Here is an 18,163-nt window from a genome sequence, read left to right as displayed (position 1 = left end):
TTGTATAATCAGATTTCCACCTTTTCTTTCTTCATCACCTCACAAAATTTTTCTAATAAATCACTTTTTTGCACACCGGAAAATCCTTTTTTTTTTCCCGATCAAGTTCATCGGAGGTACCGTCGATGTGGTCGTATCGGCGATTGATACTAACTTGCGCGCGGTACGAAATACTCTAAACCTGGTCAAGTTTCGCCGGTGCCGGCGGTGGTTGAAGCTAACGTGCGCATGGTATAAAATTCGAAACTTTGTTCCTCTAAAATCATCTGAGCCGTCCACGTGGATGGAGACTGTTGAGAATCGTACACGTATGAGGGAAGAAGTAGGGCCCAGAAAGAAGATGTGGGGTACTTGGGAGGAATTAATCCTAGGTGGCGCAATTCTCCGGCATGGGATACAAGACTGGAACATCGTCGCTTTGGAGCTTCGTTCTCGTAACATTTACTTCACCCCTCAGGTTTACATTAATTTACGTTCATTATTGACTTGACACGTTCAAAATAATAGACAGAATGATTGAATGTAATTAATAAATTTGCTTTAGAAAATGACTATTATTAATAATAAAAACCAAATTAATTAGTAAAAGTAAATACTAATGTTTGGTCTAATAGTATCAGTTACTATTTGATATAGCGATTAACGTAGTACCTAACTTTTAAAATTATTTTATTTTTATGTAGAAATAGATTTTGTGGGGCCCTTGTAGTAACTAATTGGGATAAGTCAATTATAAATTGTACTTTTAAAATAGACTTTACGTTTTATGTCGTATAAATAATACTGTAGTAACTAATATCTCAAGTTGTATTGTATTTGGTTCCCTATTAACATTTCCGTTTCTCATTTCAAAGATTTGAGGCTGATTGAGTCGAGGAGAGACTCTTTCATAAACAACCTCTCTAACTTCATAAGTATGTGCCAGAAGATAGAAAGAAGACCAGTGCTTGGCTTGCTACTGCTTCGGATGGATAATACGATGTTACTACTCTCCTTGTCATTTTCTTTTTAAAACTGCTCATTCTTCAACCCAGGATGTGATGACCTATTCTATCTTAACTTTAGCTACTCAAAAACCTAAACAATGGATGTTTTTCCCGTCTTTCCAAACCAATTTACCTATTTGAGATGTCTCCATGTGTGGCGTAATAAGATAAGGACCACTAGGGGCCTGGTTTGTTCAGAAGTAAGCAAGCAAAGACAAGTGATAACTAAGCAAGAGTGCTTGCGGTGATGAATAATCTTTTAATTAGACCAAACAAATAGAGGTACCACTATTCCTCACTACGGTATTTGCTCTTGAAACACAGGGTAAGCCAACCAGTAGAAAGAAAGTTTAAGCAAGGAATTATATTCTTGTACCAGTCAACAATATCCCTTATTTTGACATTTTGCATAATACCTAATCTCCTGTGACTTCGTCCTCCCGTTCTCTAACTTCATAAGTAGGTAGGGGTAAGGTCTGCGTGCATACTACCCTTTCTAGACCCCATTTGTGAGATTACATTGGATATGTTGGAAGCTGATTTTTTCATGCTTCCCGATAAACGATAGAGGAATAGTGCATTGACGATACACGAAATTGCCCGTATAAGGAGTGTCACGACCCAAAATGAGTCGTGAGTGGCACCCACACTTAACCTCCTAAGTAGGCAAACCAAGGAACTTAAACCCCAACATATATCAATAATTCAACTCCAAATAACAATAAAATGCGGAAGCTCACAACTTGTTAAAGTAACCAATCAAATCAACCTCTAAAGTCTATTACACCTTATCCCCAAAACCTGAAAGTCATCACATCAAGGACATCTAATCTCTAAATACTAAGTCTAAGAGTATCAAAGACACCGAAATAAATGAAATAAGTAGTTTGTGTCCGAAAGCTATAGACATCAAGTCATGACCGAGAGAATCCAACACAAGCTCGAATAAATAGCTCACCCTTAAACCTGATATGCTGAGACTGGCTAGAGCTGAGGGCGAGTCAAATTCGCTGGTACACTCGTTGCACTCTATAAAAGGAAAACAAAGAAAAATACAAGTAGGGCTCAGTACGGGGCAACATGTACTGAGTAGGTATCATCGGCCAACCCAAAATAGAAACTAATATACAATGAATAATAGTATAAAGTCAACTATAGCACTTAGCAGGTGATAAGAAACAACAACATGAACAAGTGACAGTTGAAGCAAGTACGTAATCAATCACAATATCAAGCACACACACGAGGACTCATGCCTCCACATCACACTCGTTTGGGAAATGCGTTCATTGAGATTGAGTACATTAAGTTAATTCAGTATCTTTTTCCTTTAATGTTACCGTGTCGGAACGTGACACTCCGATCCAAAAATACTATGTCGGAACGTGACACTCCGATCCAAAAATACTATGTCGGAACGTGACACTCCGATCCAAAAATACTATGTCGGAACGTGACACTCCGATCCAAAAATACTATGTCGGAACGTGACACTCCGATCCAAAAATACTATGTCGGAACGTGACACTCCGATCCAAAAATACTATGTCGGAACGTGACACTCCGATCCAAAAATACTATGTCGGAACGTGACACTCCGATCCAAAAATACTATGTCGGAACGTGACACTCCGATCCAAAAATACTATGTCGGAACGTGACACTCCGATCCAAAAATACTATGTCGGAACGTGACACTCCGATCCAATTATACCATGTCGGAACGTGACACTCCGATCCAATTATACCGTGTCGGAACGTGACACTCCGATCCAATTATACCGTGTCGGAACGTGACACCAAAAACTCACCTAATTTTATAATCAATTTCCTAAAGTTCAAACCTAAGGGTAAGTCTTAACTCCTCCAATTAGCATAACTTTAGTGAAATTTAACTAATTCAATACACCTAATATTTAATTACCTATCTCAATATATTCTATAATGTGAGAACAAAATATTTTAATATATAAAGGTGGAAGCCACTGGTTGCGAAACCAGTGGCAGACTAACAGCAACGTCCAGAACTTAAATTTGATTAACAGTCATTGTACAACCTTAGTTTCTCCTCATAATTGTTTGATCTCCACTTTCCAATCACATGCACCTTTAACTATTCAATGTCATCCTTATATAGCCATAATAATAATCCTATAACAATACAATAAAATAAGGACCACCATGTTACCACTAGTAAGTTAAACAACCATGTATTTTAACCCCTAAATCTATCATATACTGCCAATTATCATTCCCCAATAGTCATCATTACTTATTAATTACCCACCCAAAAACTTATTCCAAAATCATCCAATTTAAAAGACATAGCAAATAGGAATTGTCGTTTAGCCTTAAAGAACCCAAAATTTCAGCTATAATCAATCATTCTCTATATATCCAACAATATACATAATATGACGTCTTAATGTATTTATCAAATCCAACATATGAACGCACGCAGAGTTTGTGAAAACTTACCTGATGCTATCGCCGTTTTACTCGCCTCAAACCCTTATTCCTTCTGCAGAATATTTACTCTCTAATTATTATATAAGACCAACTATAAAGTGGTAAAAGTGACCCACTATTAATTTTACTGTTATTTCCTTTAACCTCCAACTAAATAAATTATTAAAATTACCCCACTAATTTCATAATTATAATTACGAATAGTCCAAAACACTCATTTAAAATCTATCGAAAAGTATTTTATGAAATAAAAAGCTCTAGTACTCAAAACGATCAAATGGGTCGTTACAAGGAGAGTACCTAGTTTTACATATATAGTTAAACCGTTGGGAAATGATGCAAGTAATCTATTTCACTGGCATGTTGTCTTTCTTGATCTCCTCTTATTCACCATCCTTATCTTTAAGCATACAATTACTCTATCAAATGCTGATTTGACCAAAAAAAATACTTAATTTCAGGCCTGCAAAGCCAAGTATGAGGATTTACAAAAGCGTTACGCTGGCTGCAAGTGAGTCAATTTCTTCAAACTCATGAGCTAATTTACTTTTGTGCATCGAGTCCATGTCACAGCTATGGCTTCTAAAAATGCTTAGTTCAGCTTATGACTGCGCTACTAGTATATTGGTAGCACGTGCCAAAAGAATTGGCGTTTGAATTTATTATGCCTAGGATCGATACTAAGCTTTGGTATGCGGTACTCAAGCCGAGGGTCCTCTGGAAACAGCCTCTCTACCTCCACAAGGTAGGGGTATGTTGTTGTTGTATGCTAAGGTTTGTGATTGATTATATGGTTTCTTTTCACTTAATATAAATTGGAGAAAAATTTACACATTAGTATTTTATCCTTTACTGTAATCGATGTCTCATTTCTTTACCTTTCGCTTTCTTAGTGCTTGGTTTGAAGAGCTAAGAAAGAGACGAGTTGAAGAACTGAAGCGTGAATTGGTGAAATCGGAAAGCTCAATTGGGTTAGTGTAATGCTTCTCTGTCTTAGGTTTGTGCTTCTCAAATATACCGTGTTTTATGTTTCTTGACCATACTGAGTGTATCTACATTTCCGCAGCCTAACAGGTGGTTTCTGATTTGAGAACTTTGTCCCTTCACTTCAGTTTTCTAGCTCAAATTTTATGTATTTAATCTCAGGTCTCTCGTCACAAAGATTGAAAGCCTGAAGGCTGAGAAAGAACGGTCTTCTCAGATTAATTATGGTTCCGGTACTCACACTAAATCACCCGCTGCTCATGAGTCAGAATGCATGGAATCTATTGGCAAAGATGGCTTATGTGCTGGCAACTTCATGCTAGACAGTACTAGGACCAACTTTTCGCCCGAGTTTGAGAGTCCTGCAGTAGCTTCGGCTAATGAGATAAACTCAAAACTAGAATGCTCGGAGTCTTGTGAGGCCGCTGAAGTTCCAAATATAAGCAATCAAGCAGAGACTACCAATGGAAATGGAAGAAGGGCTTTGAGGAAGAGAAAAAGGAAAGACGTTGGTTCGGATGTCAAAAGGAGTATTGGGGAGAGCGACAATGTGTGCTCAATCAGTGGCATCTCCCTTTCCAACTGTAAGGAAACATCAACCAGTTGCGACCAAAGTATTAAGCCTACTGCGACAGAGGATAATAAAGAAGGATTATCTAGGTTGATGAATGACGATTTGATGGCAATTTTCAATTCCATTATACAGAATGAAGCGGCTATGGTCTTTAGGCATCATTGCGATAGTCAGAAGAGAGCTAAATATAAGGAAATGATCAAGCAGCATATGGATATTGAAACAGTAAGATCAAGATTAGTCAGCTGTTCCATCAAATCACCAGGTGAACTCTTTAGAGATTTACTTTTGCTAGCAACCAACGCCATTGTATTTTACTCAAAGAGGACGAGAGAACACAAGTCAGCTGTGGCTCTCAGAGACATTGTCACTAAAGTATATCATGACCATTATAAAAGCTCTTACCACACAACTACTTCTTCTCTGCTCACATTCTCAACAACAGGTAATCTGCCCGTGAAGCCAAGAAGTGCTCGCCCTCGCCCCTCCAAATCCAAACTTCAATCCAATTCTTGAAACGATGTAAATAGCATTGCAGGAATCGTTGGATGAGATGATCATAAACCAAGTGATGCTGATTCCGAGGCTCGATTGCAGTCATTGTTAGCTGCTAAGAAAGGGTACAAGGGACATATACACGACCTAAAACTCCGTTTAAGGAGGAACATCGATCTGAGGTGGTAACGAAGGATAGTAAAAGAGTTCGCAGAGGTGATTTGCACGTTGCATAGTCCTCTTTTTTCATGTACAAATTTTCTTCCCCCTCCCTCTCAACCCTATATCTTTCATGGTCATTTTGCAACTGGACTCCAAATGTGAAAATCATTTCAAGTTGTGAATACTTAGTTTCAAATCAGTTTGACATTTATAAAATGGAGACTTCTTCATTGTTACAGCTCTGAGTATGTGCCATTTCTAAATTCTGAATTCATATTCAGGGAAGTACTAGTAATAAAAAAAAAATTTAGCCAAAAGTATGATGGAGTTCCAAAATCAAATGATTGAACAACCGGGACGGGAGCTAAGTAATACTTAGTTGACATTCATAAAAAACATCTAATGAATTATGAGTTCAATCCATCTTGTTTAACGGAACTGTAAAGATATGACACCTAAGTCTAACTCAACCCCAAAAGCTAGCTCATGATGGGAGGATTACTTAAGTCCATACAAAGAGACCACCAGTCCATTCCCCAACCAATGTGGGACTTTAGCCCACTCTAACACCCCCCTTCATGCCCAGGCCCAACTGGAGCGTGGACCGAGAGTCCAAACAAGGATGGATCTAGCTCTGATACCATGTAAAAAAATGACATCTAGGCCTGCCTAACTCAACCCCAAAAACTAGCTCATGAGGAGAGGATTGCCCAAGTCCATATAAGGAGACCACCAGTCCATTTCCCAACCAATGTGAGACTTTTAACCACTCTAACAGGAACAATGGGTATTCCTTGCTCATTATCAAACAATCACTTATTCACAAACTTGGTGTTGGGAAAATAGTTGATTCTTTGGACGACAAAACATCCATTTTTCTGGTGTATTTTTGTGGACTTGCTAAAATTGTTGCCATAATTTAGCTGTGTAATTTCAGCAGGGTTACAAGACCTCCACATAATTTACATGTGTAATTGATGATTTTTGCGATAATTTAGGTGTGTTTCTGTGAAAAATAAAGAAAAAAGTACATATGGCTATGTCAATTGTATTGAGGATGACTAGCCAACTAGGATCGTGGAATTATTCTTTAAATTAAGAAAAAAGAATATTAAAGCGCAATGTGTATGTGACTATGACAACCAATAATATCCACGAAAATTCTTAATTATAATAGTACTAGATTTGACTTTTGCAATATGGAGTTAAAAGGAGGAAAATAATATTCCTTCTTGTCCTTTTTAGTTATCATTATTATTATTAAAAATAATAAAACCCAAAAAAATAAAAAAAAAAATAAAGTTATTTAATATTTTTCAATTAAAAAAAATCTAAATTTGATGGAAAAAACACATAAATACGGAGTGAACGTTTATTGAGGAGAGTGATTAATTTGGTAAAAGATTTTTAAAAATTGTATAAATAGAAGTAAATTTGTCAAATTGTTCCTCCAAAATTCAAATCCCAATTTGTTTGTGATCAAGATGTAATTATTGTTGTTGCTCTTCTAATCAGTAGGTGTTCATAGATAAAGAGACAGATTTTGATCCCCAATTCAAGAAAAAAACAGTCCAAAGCAATATAGAAAAAAAAAATGAAAATGAAGAATCATGCCAAAATACTTTAGATAACTTGACAAATTCAATCCTAAACAACAGTAATTATAACAAGATAAAAAAATAATCGAAGTACGATCATAAGCATGATAAAAAGTACTAATAAATTCCCTAGTCTCAAGTTGAAACTCCCGCATATTTTTTCAATAGAACTTATTACACGAGATTTGTTTAGTAGTATAATTTACTTTTTCTTTAACGTAACTTGAATGATTATACTAATAAATTTTATCTTATGCACGTCCAAAAAATTCAAAACCACACAAAAAAAAAAAACTTATCAAAAGTCACAAGTCTTGATCCTTTATCCTTTTTATTGTAACAAAGGCAAGACACACTACTCGGGTTTTTTCATCAACTCACATGATTTATGTTGGATGTGATCTTCCCATAAAAACAAGTTTAAAGGAAAAAAAGATTACTTCATGTGGAATCTAGATCATTTAATAGGAGTGTTCGTTAAAAATAGCGGATTTAAAATAGTTGTTATTTAAAAAAGATTAAAATGTAAACAATTATTATTATTATTTCTGATAGATCCTTAGCTTAAAATAGAGCATATTCAAGTAGTTTGAAAAAGAGAATACAAATAAGAGTATTAACAATAACAAAATAATGTGAAATGAAGAATACTATACAATATACATAGGAATAAATAGTATGACAACAAAATAATATGATTTTTGAAGTACAAAAAATATAGGTGGCACTCGACCTCATGTGTGGAATCACTAAAACTTACACTTCAAATAATTAATCTTGATCTGACTTAACCTGAACTCTTTAGACTCTAGAATTTATCTCCAAACCTTTAATCTAGCATTGACTTCGTTGCGAGTCTCGTCAATTAGTATCATGTAATCTGTAACTAAAGCCATTTCCCAATATATTGAGTGTATTATATTCAAAGAATAGTATAATAATTGTCATTCTATTTATTGATTCTTAAGAAATGTGTTAAGTCAATATTAAATAAGTAAAAATGGACGAAAATGTAGTAAAAATAATTTTTAAAATGGGTTGTAAAAGATGACATAATTTTGTTGGTATAGCTTCTTGTAATTATTATAATTACAAACAAAATTAGAGAGAATGATTAATTAAGTTACATGCTCAGTACACATTTTCTAATTTCTATATTTGATGAAGCTCCACCTACATCTTGAAAAAAGGAAAGAAAAAAAAAACCCCCACCTACTGCCAATAGTAGCTTTTACTTTAATTACTACTACTTTTTGTGATAGGATTATACTTGCTTTAATAATTTGGAAATTAGTTGTCAATTCAACATACTTGATTGGGATAAAGGTCTGAAAAATACATAATTTTGGTCAAAATTATTGTTATGATACCAAACTTTAATAAAGACCTATTATCCTCAGATTATTTAATATCGTATTTTAAACATATATATTTACCCACGTAGATATAAAAAGTAATGCAAAATTATAAATAGTAATGTGTCCACGTGGGCACATATATACCTTTAAAATACATTATTAAATAGTTCAGGGGGAAAAAAATACACTATTAAATAGTTCAGGGGGTAATAGGTCCTCTATAAAGCTTGATATCGTAACAACAATTTCGATCAAAATTGGGATATTTTTCAAACCCTTACCCCTACTTGATTGGTCCAAAGACATTTGTTGTGTACTATAGTTAATTTTGCTTTAGGTAGATTGGAGGGAAGAAAAGGGGATTTTTTTTCTTGAACTAACCAAATCAAACGTAAACCTGTGTTTATATCTAGATTTTTCCTTTTCTCATTCATGAGAGAGATCTAATTTATAGAGTTAAAGACAATAGTTATTTTAGCGTTATCTTATTTTATGAACAGATATGTCATTTAAATTCAAGTTTAAAATAAAACTTGAAAATACCACAACTCCTTTAAACTCATTCCGCCTTCGATTGCAAGACCATCTCACTCATATAAATTACAATCATATAACAAGTGAAGACGAATTCGTAACAAAATTTAAATCAAAATGTATAAATTTAAATTGTGAAAAAAAAAATAATTTATAGATAACCTAACAAAACAGTGAAGATGTTATGTTTATTATTAATTAATTCTGCATGAACAAAACAAATCATAATTGTAATTAAAATTGTTGAGACTGACCTACTAACAACCATTCATAATTGAAAAAATAAGACTAATTATCATATGAATTAGAATTACACATATATTAAACATGTTGTCTTATCTGTCAAAATTTAACATTTTCCTCTCTAGTGACTTAAAATGACATCATGTCATTTCCTTTATAAATTATTAAATATTATTATATTAATATAAAACTTTATTTGCTAAAACTTATAAGGGTGGTCACAACAATAAAAACCAAACACTTCCACCGTTCTAATTTACGTGACATTTTTTGAATTCGAGATTCAAATCTATCGATCTTTGATAGTAATTTTTTCATAAATCTTTTAAATATTTTAAATTATCAATTATTATGACTTATAGTACTTTTTACATAGTTTACAAATATATAAATTTCATTTCAAAAAAATTAAAGATTCTATACGTAAATTTCCAGTCAAATTTAAACTATCACATAAATAACAAAAAGTGTCACATAAATTAGGACAGAGCGAGTAATATAAAAGAAGACAAAATTGATTTTCCTTATAAAGTTTTTTTTAAAAAAAATATAAAAAAGAAAAAGCAAGTTTCATGGCGGTGTGTTTTCCTAGTGGTAACATGTGTATAAACTCGACTTAAACGTGGCACTTTCAACAGTTTTATCTCTCTCAAACTCAAAGACCCTATCTCTATAGCTCTGTATACATAATATACAGTGATTGTATACAATTCAAACTCTATATATACACATTTTCCCCATATTAATCGGTGATATACTATATCCTTTTTTAAAAAAAATTTATTCTTTATGGGGAGTTTCATCTGAATTATGAGGTATTTTCCCAGTTTCTTATCTTCTATTCTTTCATTTTTTTTAAAAAAAAATTCAGATTAATTGGTTGCATGAGCTGAAATATTTATTATTGTGTACTATTTAATTGAAAGTCACGAGTAACGTTCTGTCTTCATTTAATTGTTCCAGAATTTTGAATTTATAAAGTTTCTGTTAAAACATTAGTTCATTTAATTAATTAATTTTAACACTTCAAATGGATTTAATACGTTTCTTTTTAGATATGGGCATCAAATGTGATTTTTTTTAAAATTTGCATAGCAAAAGGTTGAGTTCTAACTTTGTTATTTCTGTGAAATCTATTTTTGCAGAAAATACTGATAATTCGGTGAGGATATTTTTTATTTACTAATTTTTTTTTCTGGGTTCTTGATGATTTTTGGAATTTAGGGATATTGAATAATCACTCAATGGATTGAAAATTTCGAAGTTTTTGTTCTTGTCTGCTTATATTTCTCAGTGGAATTGAATAAATAAATAAATAAATATATACTGTTTAATGCCTGCATGCAAAATTAACAACTAATAAAATTAAAGGTTATTCAATGTTGATGCAAGAACCTTAATTCTGGAATTGTATTCCTCCTCCTTTTTTATTTTTAACTTTTTATGATGTCTTCTTTATATGTAGTTCCATTTTTCTCGAGCCTTTTTATGATCGTGGTGTCTGGATCAACTTTTGCGCACCTTGATTAAATTTCACGGGATACCTGCACCTCCAATTGGTAGCAAGATAACTCTGTCCACCAAGGCTAGGACAAATGGGAAAAATCACCTAGTGTTTTTTTTGTCTCCGCTGAGTTTGTGTACATCCTAGGGAATATAGATATTTATGTGAAAACTCACAAAAATTCTAATAGATACTAGATCTGCACCCATAGTTACAATTATTTCAGTGTTACCAGTGTTAAAATCCGTAAAGTTTAAATCTTGGATCGGCTCAAGCCTAATAAGCTTCTTGAATAGGTCTTCCAGAGGACATTATTCATTTAGAACTACAATTATTTCAGTGTCAAAAAGTGTTGGATCCGCTCGGGCCGTGGAAGCTTCTTGAATAGGTCTTCCAAACGATATTTAAGTTTCGATTCTCATAGTTGTGCCTGACATTGCATTTCCACACTTGGGAATACATTCTACTTGTTGTTTCCAAGTTTCTTATTCATATTACATTATGGCCAGCCTTAGTAGAAGTTGGTAGCTGCACCTCTTTGCTATCGTGATGATACCGGTAGCTGTCAGCACAGATATAACCATTTCTTAGACTATTGAATTCCAACTCTGAGCTCCTCCTACTCTAAAACTATTGTGTGGACGGTCTCTCCTCCCTTCGGAGGTATTACCAGCTATTCTGTAGGAGCAGAAATGACGAGCAAGTAGTGCCACAACAATACAAAATGTGACTTGTCGTATGATGGTCGGTCCACCTGACTTGGTGTGCGCGTGAGTAACTCACTTCATGTTTTGTAGAGCACTGAATATAAAGCCTTTTAGTCTCTTTCTCCCCACATAGATTATAGAATAGAACACATGGTGTGCCACGAGGTACTGCTTTGCGCTGCACCTATAGACAATTAACTAGACCAAGTTCCGAAGTCTGTTTGGACACACAATCTGAATTATTGCTGTATGGTCAAACAAGGAGCATGTTGTAGATATTGAATCCCCTTTTTACATAAATAGGCTATTTCTCGTAAACACTTTTTACTGTTCCTCACTATTGTGTTCATCAAATTGTAATTATTGCAGCTTGTAATGAGCAACCTTTGTTATATCATAGCATAGTCGCCTATGAGGGCATCTATCATGGCGGTGGCATCAACGAAGAAAAAGAGAGTCTTTGTTGACAGGGTATGTGAATGCATAGTGGGGTTAAAAATCACAAATAATCTATTCCCTCTTTTGGAACATCCAAGTTTAGTGTATATTGAACTATTGAGAGCGGAATTGCAGGTAACATGTGGAATAAAGGTGAAACAGATTGCTTTTATGGGGATTATATGTACAATTATGTTTTTAATTGTGTATAGGACCACTAACTATCAGTATCAACAGACAGAGGTATGATGGTGCTACCATTTGCTCGTTACATAATTTTCCGTTTATTTATATGATTGAATGTGAGAAAGTAGAGATACCTTATATTGTGCCTGAGAACTATACAATCAGCCATACTTTCCTGTGTACCTTTTCAGATGGAGTCGAAATCGGATCCATTTTATTCTTCAAAGGTAGTTGCATTTTTGTTCTTCTCTATATATAAATTTGTAATTGTCCAACTCTTATTAGCTTCCAGTTCTTGATGAGCTGAAGTATTCAGCCGAAAACAGTTCGTATCAATTATCACTCTAATGCATTCTGTTCTTCCATCCAGGATTCTGATGTAGATATTACACGTTTGAACAGTTTGCCTCGTGGTATTATCCAAGCAAGTTCGGATCTAGAGTTAAAGCCTCTATGGTCTACAAGTAATTCAAAGTCCAAGGTGTTTCTCTACTCATTAAGTGTTGAATAAATATAGCATCCTCCTTTAGTATCTCTTATAATCATTGTTACTAGTTTTTCTCTTCTGCTCAAGTTTTTCGCCCTCCGTGTTGCCCCTTTCAGGGTAGTGTTTCTAGTTCTCGTAACCTGTTGGCAATGGCAGTTGGTATTAAACAAAAGAAAAATGTTGATACTCTTGTCCAAAAGGTATAACATCTTACTCGTCTTTGTTTCGGGAAACTTGTAATTGACTAATCTTTTTCTGATTTTCAGTCATGTCTGATGCCTGATTTACTTTAATTCAGTTTCTTTCAGAGAATTTTACAATCATCTTGTTTCACTATGATGGACATGTTGATGGCTGGTGGGACCTCCAATGGAGTAAAGAAGCCGTTCATATTGCTGCAAACAACCAAACTAAATGGTACGAATATCGTGAATGGTTTGAAATTTGTGTAGTTTGAAATCGGCGACTTCTGTGTTCCTAATCCCGTGAGGTTTTGGAGGGGCATAAATTAAGCAGGCTGATTTTCACACTGACTGGAGGGGGTGGGGGCCTTTAGTATCTTAATTTGCGGACGAGTGATTGTTCTGCTCTCAATAGAAACAGTGCAGAGTAGTTCTAATTGCTGCAACTGAGTCTGTTAATAACTTCTAATGCTTTTGACATCGAAAAATTAATTGAAATACAATTCTTGAGTTCTCTCAACGATTGGAAGGGCTGTCTAAGACCCCTCCTTTTATGCTGAACTTTCTTCACGTGAAAATTTACAATCACCTTGTATACTTGTGAAGTAGAAGAACTCATTGGTACTGTTGTGATTTCCTTTTTACACAGGTGGTTTGCAAAGCGGTTCTTACATCCTGCTGCTGTTTCCATATACGATTACATTTTCCTTTGGGATGAAGATTTGGGCGTGAAGAATTTCCATCCTGGAAGGTAAAACACTTGCATAAAATATGTCCTAATTTAGATATATATAATCTTCAGATAAACATATTTGATATAAGTTTCTAATTTAATCCTGGTGTGCTTTTGTTTTTCAAATTCAATCAACTTTTGCCAGATTGTAATTTCTTTTTTCCTATTGGACCTTCACTTTTGTTTTTTCAGGTACCTTGAAATCGTGAAATCAGAAGGACTTGAGATTTCCCAGCCAGCTTTGGACCGGAACTCAACTGAAATACATCATAGAATCACAATAAGAAGAAAGAGAAAAAGGTTCCACAGGTGACCTGTGATACTCCGACTCCTCAAATTTAATGTTTTGGAATATTTGGGAGAATATTAATGCACTTCTTATTTAAACAGACGAGTGTATGATAGCAGAGGTAGTACAAAATGCTCAGGTGAAAGCGAAGGTCCTCCATGCAGTGGGTAAGCTTTATACAGTTAATACAATTGTTATGAGCCGTGTGCATTGTCGATCTGGTTAAGCATTTGCATTCTCCTTGACATTAATTAATATAATGGATATCTTGTTTTCCAGTGTCGTACGCTTTCATTTCTACATTACCTATAGTTATGCTCTATAAATGCTTTTCTTTTTAACAATTTGGATAAAATCTTGCTTAATAGAGTGTTGAATTTGATGAAATCTTTTTGAGTGTTTCAATATCTATGAGAATGTGTATCATCCTTACTCTTTATCTGCAGATTTGTGGAAGGGATGGCTCCAGTCTTTTCAATAGCCGCTTGGGTGTGTGCTTGGCATCTTATACAGGTAAACTTCTGGTTCTGTCGGAGCTGACTACAGTTCGTGTCTAGATAAAAAGCAATCTCTGTTTAAGCTAACCTAATATTCGGAGGATTGTTCTCCGGGAGATGACTCAACTATCTTTTACTTGCGTTAGCTACTAAAATGCAACTGTTAACTATATCATCGTGATATTGTGCACTTGCTAATCTTCATGACTAGTTACTGTCCACTTTCAGTTCTATTACACTGTTAAATGTATTTTTATTGGATACGCATCCTCCAACCTTTGCGCAATTACGTTTCACCTACACTTCGTCTCATGCTGAAGAATTCTCTGCTTGTTCATTTTTTTACCTGCTTTCGTTTTCCACGCATGTACTGATTCAAGCCTAGTGTAATGAAATTCTGGTTACTGATTCTTCCTATCAGAATGATCTTGTTCATGGATGGGGAATGGACATGAAACTTGGTTATTGTGCACAGGTTAGATCACTTCTTTGTGGCTGCTTGGTTTTAGTTCAGTTTAATTTCACTCGTTTTAACATTTGCAATTTCATCTCTTCATACTAAACTGTCATTCACATCTAAGTCAAAACCTTATGAATTTTCGTCAACGGCTTAGCTTTTATTGATGAAGAGGGCAGCTTTTTGTGTGTTGGCGGCAAGCTATTTAACGGGATTGAAGAATTCTGTTTAGTGTGTTGTCAAGCATTATTTGGAAGTAGTGGATGCATACATGATTCTAACTTATGTGGAATTTGAAATTATTGTAGGGGGACCGAACCAAAAAAGTCGGAGTAGTTGATAGTGAATATATTGTCCACCAGAGCATTCAAACATTAGGAGGGCCATCTCTGAAGAAGGTAACCTTCCGTTACTATATCCGTTTTAATTGGAGTCGTAAGACATTATTTTGTTGTTCTCTGTGTTTGTTATCATGTCGTATATAATTGCATTCAGGTTCCTATTCAAACTTCAGTGTAGGATGATATATAGACATAATACATACATAAGACACTTTAACGTGACCTCAACTAGCAACTAAACACTCCTAACTTTGAGTATGCACATCTAGACACTTCAACTCGCCTCCATTGTATCAGTGTCATCGAGCTACCACCAAAATTGATGTGCCATGTCAGCATCTGATGCCACGAGACACAATAAGGACGAGTTAGAGTGTTTAGTTGTCAATTCAGGTGCCTACAGAGGCGAATCTAGGATTTCAAGAAGACGGGTGCACCATTGTCATGGACGGCTTTGCCCCTTTAAGAAAAAGACAACTACTTTAGGCTTCCAAATTTGAAGGACCTCAATTATTTTAGCAATAACAAATATAGCTTTTTCATAAGAAAAATATTAAATACGATTTGTAAAAAAAAAAAAAATTATATTAAAAGAAAAAGTTATTAGAAGAAATTTGATATACCTAGAGTATTAAGTAATGACATTTTTTATATGAAAACCCTAAAATTAAAGTGATATATATATATATATATATATATTTGTTTATTTATTTATCTTGTTAGTTTGTTTATTAAAAAGAGAAATCATAAACTAAAATTACCTTAAACTTTGACAATGATGATTTCTCTAAATTCTTGACTTGAAGTTGGAGACTTGAAGCTTCTTCTTTGTGTGGAAAATAGAAAACAAATTTGAAGAGAGAAGAAATATATTGTTGGAAAACAAATTTGAAGAAAGAAGAAAGATATTGTTGAAACTTGGAACTTGAAAAGTGGGTGGGAAGGAATGTTTTGAAGTCTTTGACTTTTAGAACTTTCAGAATTTACCTTCTTTTTTTCTTTTTTTTTAATGAAAAACGTGTTTTTGAGTTAATAAAAACAAATTGAAGCAAATTGGGGCTGCCTGGGATCGAACCTGTGACCTTTGTGTTGAAATCTTGCAGTCATACCAGTGAACCATCCAGCCATCTTGAGAACGGGTTCAACAAGTTTTAATTTAATATATTCTTTAATAATTATAGAAGTAATATATCGAGTTTAGTCGGATGACCACGGGTTCGGGTGACCCAAAATTTGTACATAAATTCGCCCCTGGGTGCCTACATGTGCACTCTCAAAGTTAGAGTGCTTAATTGCCAACTGAGCCCAAGTTTGAATGTTTGTTTATCTATTATTGATAGAGTTTAAGTCGTATTTACTATATTTACTCTATCTGTTCAAGTTCTATGTTCTATATTGACATAATCAAATTACTGTTAAAAGATATCTATGATAAGCATTTCATCGGTAGTTAAATAAAACAGTAATTACACTTATCGCACAAGAATCTTTACATTGCAGTGTGTATAACTTTAAAACTCTTACCGATATTACGACGTTGTATGCTAGTTTCAATTGCTCCACTAAAATTTGGTCATGTTTGTGCAGCGTTCAGATCTTGAAGAGTCTACAAAGGTATGTAACATCCTACTGCTCCTTTGCTTAAGCAGTTTGAGAAATTTTCGACGCTAAACTTTTGCTGATTACTACTTTCATTTGATTTCTTTTCTCTTGGCCTACAGAGACACGTTGTTGACGTGCGATCTGAGGTAAGACGTTGCTTCTATCCTGCTGAGTTACCACACATTTTCAGACAGAAATAGAATTGGTTATGGTTCCTTTTTGAAGACACTGCAGATTGTTTTTTTTGTGGTCATTGTATTTACATGGTGCAGATTCGACGACAGTCGATGTATGAGCTACAAATATTTAAGGATCGGTGGGAACGAGCTGTAGAGGAAGACAAGAACTGGGTGGATCCAGTTGAAGCGATCAGCCGAAGACGTAAACGACAACGCAAACAAATACCGAAATTACAGGTTAAGCTAAGATAACGTTTTACTGATAATCATAGATGCATACAATGTCTTGATCAAAGACTATAATACGAGGCTATACACTGAACCCGAGTGTATGTCAATACTTTTCGCCGTGTCATTTCCGACTCCCACGAACACGCAGTTGCAAGGGAACTAGTAAATTGTTACCGTATAGGCCTATTGAATTTCCATAATTAGTTCATTGTTTTGGTGGTTGTGGCAACTCCGTTTTGCCTGAACGATTGCAGGCGATGTTCGTTACTGATTCTTGTGGTACTTTTCGGGGAATTGATAAGCTAACTGTTAGGATTTTACCCTGATTTTCTTACCTTATTTGAAGTTTATATTTTCCTAAAAGAAAAGACAAAACATTATCATAAATGTTTACTTTTCCGGAAAGGAAAATATAATATTCTTCCATATTTGGTCTATTCTTTCCTTAGAGGAAAAATTTGAAGATCTATAAATTGAAGATCCCTATTTTCATAGCATAACACAATAAAATTCACAATGTAGTCGTTTAAGAGTCTTGTTTATGGGGAGATTTTCTCCTAAACATATTTATATTTTTTTATATTAGTTTTATCATATGTAGGTCGTTTGGCCAAACCATATTAATAATACTATGTTTTAGTATAGCTTTATTTGTCATCTAATTTATCACCATTTTGATTGCAATTGTAAGCTTCCGCATGCCGCCCTATTTATCACCGTCTTGATTGCAATTGTAAGCTTCCGCATGCCGCTCTATTCACCCTTCATAACCCAACACTAACTCCCCAGAATTGAGATGTATATTTATTTGCCATGTTATAAGTGTTGAACAAAATAAACAATTATTCGCACACACGGCCAGGTTCGAACCTGTGTACATAACAAGGGTTCAAACTGTGTTGTTTTTATATATATAGAGAGAGAAAA

At 34.4% G+C, this 18,163-nt stretch overlaps 2 protein-coding genes across 6 annotated transcripts; both read left to right on the top strand.

Annotated features, from left to right (window-relative positions):
- LOC102578834 (uncharacterized) lies at positions 1 to 5,930 on the top strand. Of its 3 annotated transcripts, none has more exons than XM_015315106.1 (5): positions 1 to 457; positions 3,917 to 3,966; positions 4,349 to 4,426; positions 4,602 to 5,278; positions 5,459 to 5,930. In XM_015315106.1, the coding sequence occupies exons 1-5, from the start codon at positions 284 to 286 to the stop codon at positions 5,527 to 5,529; spliced, it is 1,050 nt and encodes a 349-aa protein (XP_015170592.1). In that variant the 5' UTR covers positions 1 to 283; the 3' UTR covers positions 5,530 to 5,930. The 3 variants fall into 3 exon arrangements, with proteins under 3 accessions (XP_015170592.1, XP_006361019.1, XP_006361021.1); XM_006360957.2 differs by having other exon boundaries at positions 4,602 to 5,458; positions 5,552 to 5,930; XM_006360959.2 differs by having other exon boundaries at positions 4,602 to 5,930.
- Positions 5,931 to 10,027: 4,097 nt separating this feature from the next.
- On the top strand, positions 10,028 to 17,503 carry LOC102578269 (uncharacterized). 3 transcript variants are annotated; one of them, XM_006360955.2, is made up of 16 exons: positions 10,028 to 10,218; positions 11,984 to 12,085; positions 12,188 to 12,295; positions 12,430 to 12,465; positions 12,609 to 12,719; positions 12,842 to 12,925; positions 13,024 to 13,142; positions 13,557 to 13,658; positions 13,833 to 13,949; positions 14,031 to 14,096; positions 14,376 to 14,442; positions 14,848 to 14,901; positions 15,192 to 15,281; positions 16,812 to 16,838; positions 16,946 to 16,972; positions 17,099 to 17,503. In XM_006360955.2, exons 2-16 carry the CDS (start codon positions 12,026 to 12,028, stop codon positions 17,255 to 17,257), a joined length of 1,227 nt encoding a protein of 408 aa, XP_006361017.1. In that variant the 5' UTR covers positions 10,028 to 10,218; positions 11,984 to 12,025; the 3' UTR covers positions 17,258 to 17,503. The 3 variants fall into 3 exon arrangements, with proteins under 3 accessions (XP_006361017.1, XP_015170589.1, XP_006361018.1); XM_015315103.1 differs by lacking the exon at positions 10,028 to 10,218 and adding an exon at positions 10,543 to 10,565; XM_006360956.2 differs by lacking the exon at positions 10,028 to 10,218 and adding an exon at positions 11,363 to 11,677.
- The last annotated feature ends 660 nt before the right edge of the window (positions 17,504 to 18,163 follow it).

The sequence above is a fragment of the Solanum tuberosum genome, unplaced genomic scaffold, assembly GCF_000226075.1.
Source record: "Solanum tuberosum cultivar DM 1-3 516 R44 unplaced genomic scaffold, SolTub_3.0 scf00338, whole genome shotgun sequence".
In the NCBI taxonomy this organism is placed as follows: domain Eukaryota; kingdom Viridiplantae; phylum Streptophyta; class Magnoliopsida; order Solanales; family Solanaceae; genus Solanum; species Solanum tuberosum.
Note: the sequence above shows the minus strand (reverse complement) of the source record. Positions and strands in the feature narration are given on the sequence as shown.

Coding starts and splice junctions, on each gene's coding strand:
- LOC102578834 (XM_006360959.2), top strand. CDS start 284: ATGGAGACTGTTGAGAATCGTACACGTATGAGGGAAGAAGTAGGGCCC. Junction 458..3,916: donor ACATTTACTTCACCCCTCAG/GTTTACATTAAT, acceptor ACTTAATTTCAG/GCCTGCAAAGCCAAGTATGA. Junction 4,427..4,601: donor AAATCGGAAAGCTCAATTGG/GTTAGTGTAATG, acceptor ATTTAATCTCAG/GTCTCTCGTCACAAAGATTG.
- LOC102578269 (XM_006360955.2), top strand. CDS start 12,026: ATGAGGGCATCTATCATGGCGGTGGCATCAACGAAGAAAAAGAGAGTC. Junction 12,296..12,429: donor ATCAGTATCAACAGACAGAG/GTATGATGGTGC, acceptor GTACCTTTTCAG/ATGGAGTCGAAATCGGATCC. Junction 15,282..16,811: donor GAGGGCCATCTCTGAAGAAG/GTAACCTTCCGT, acceptor ATGTTTGTGCAG/CGTTCAGATCTTGAAGAGTC.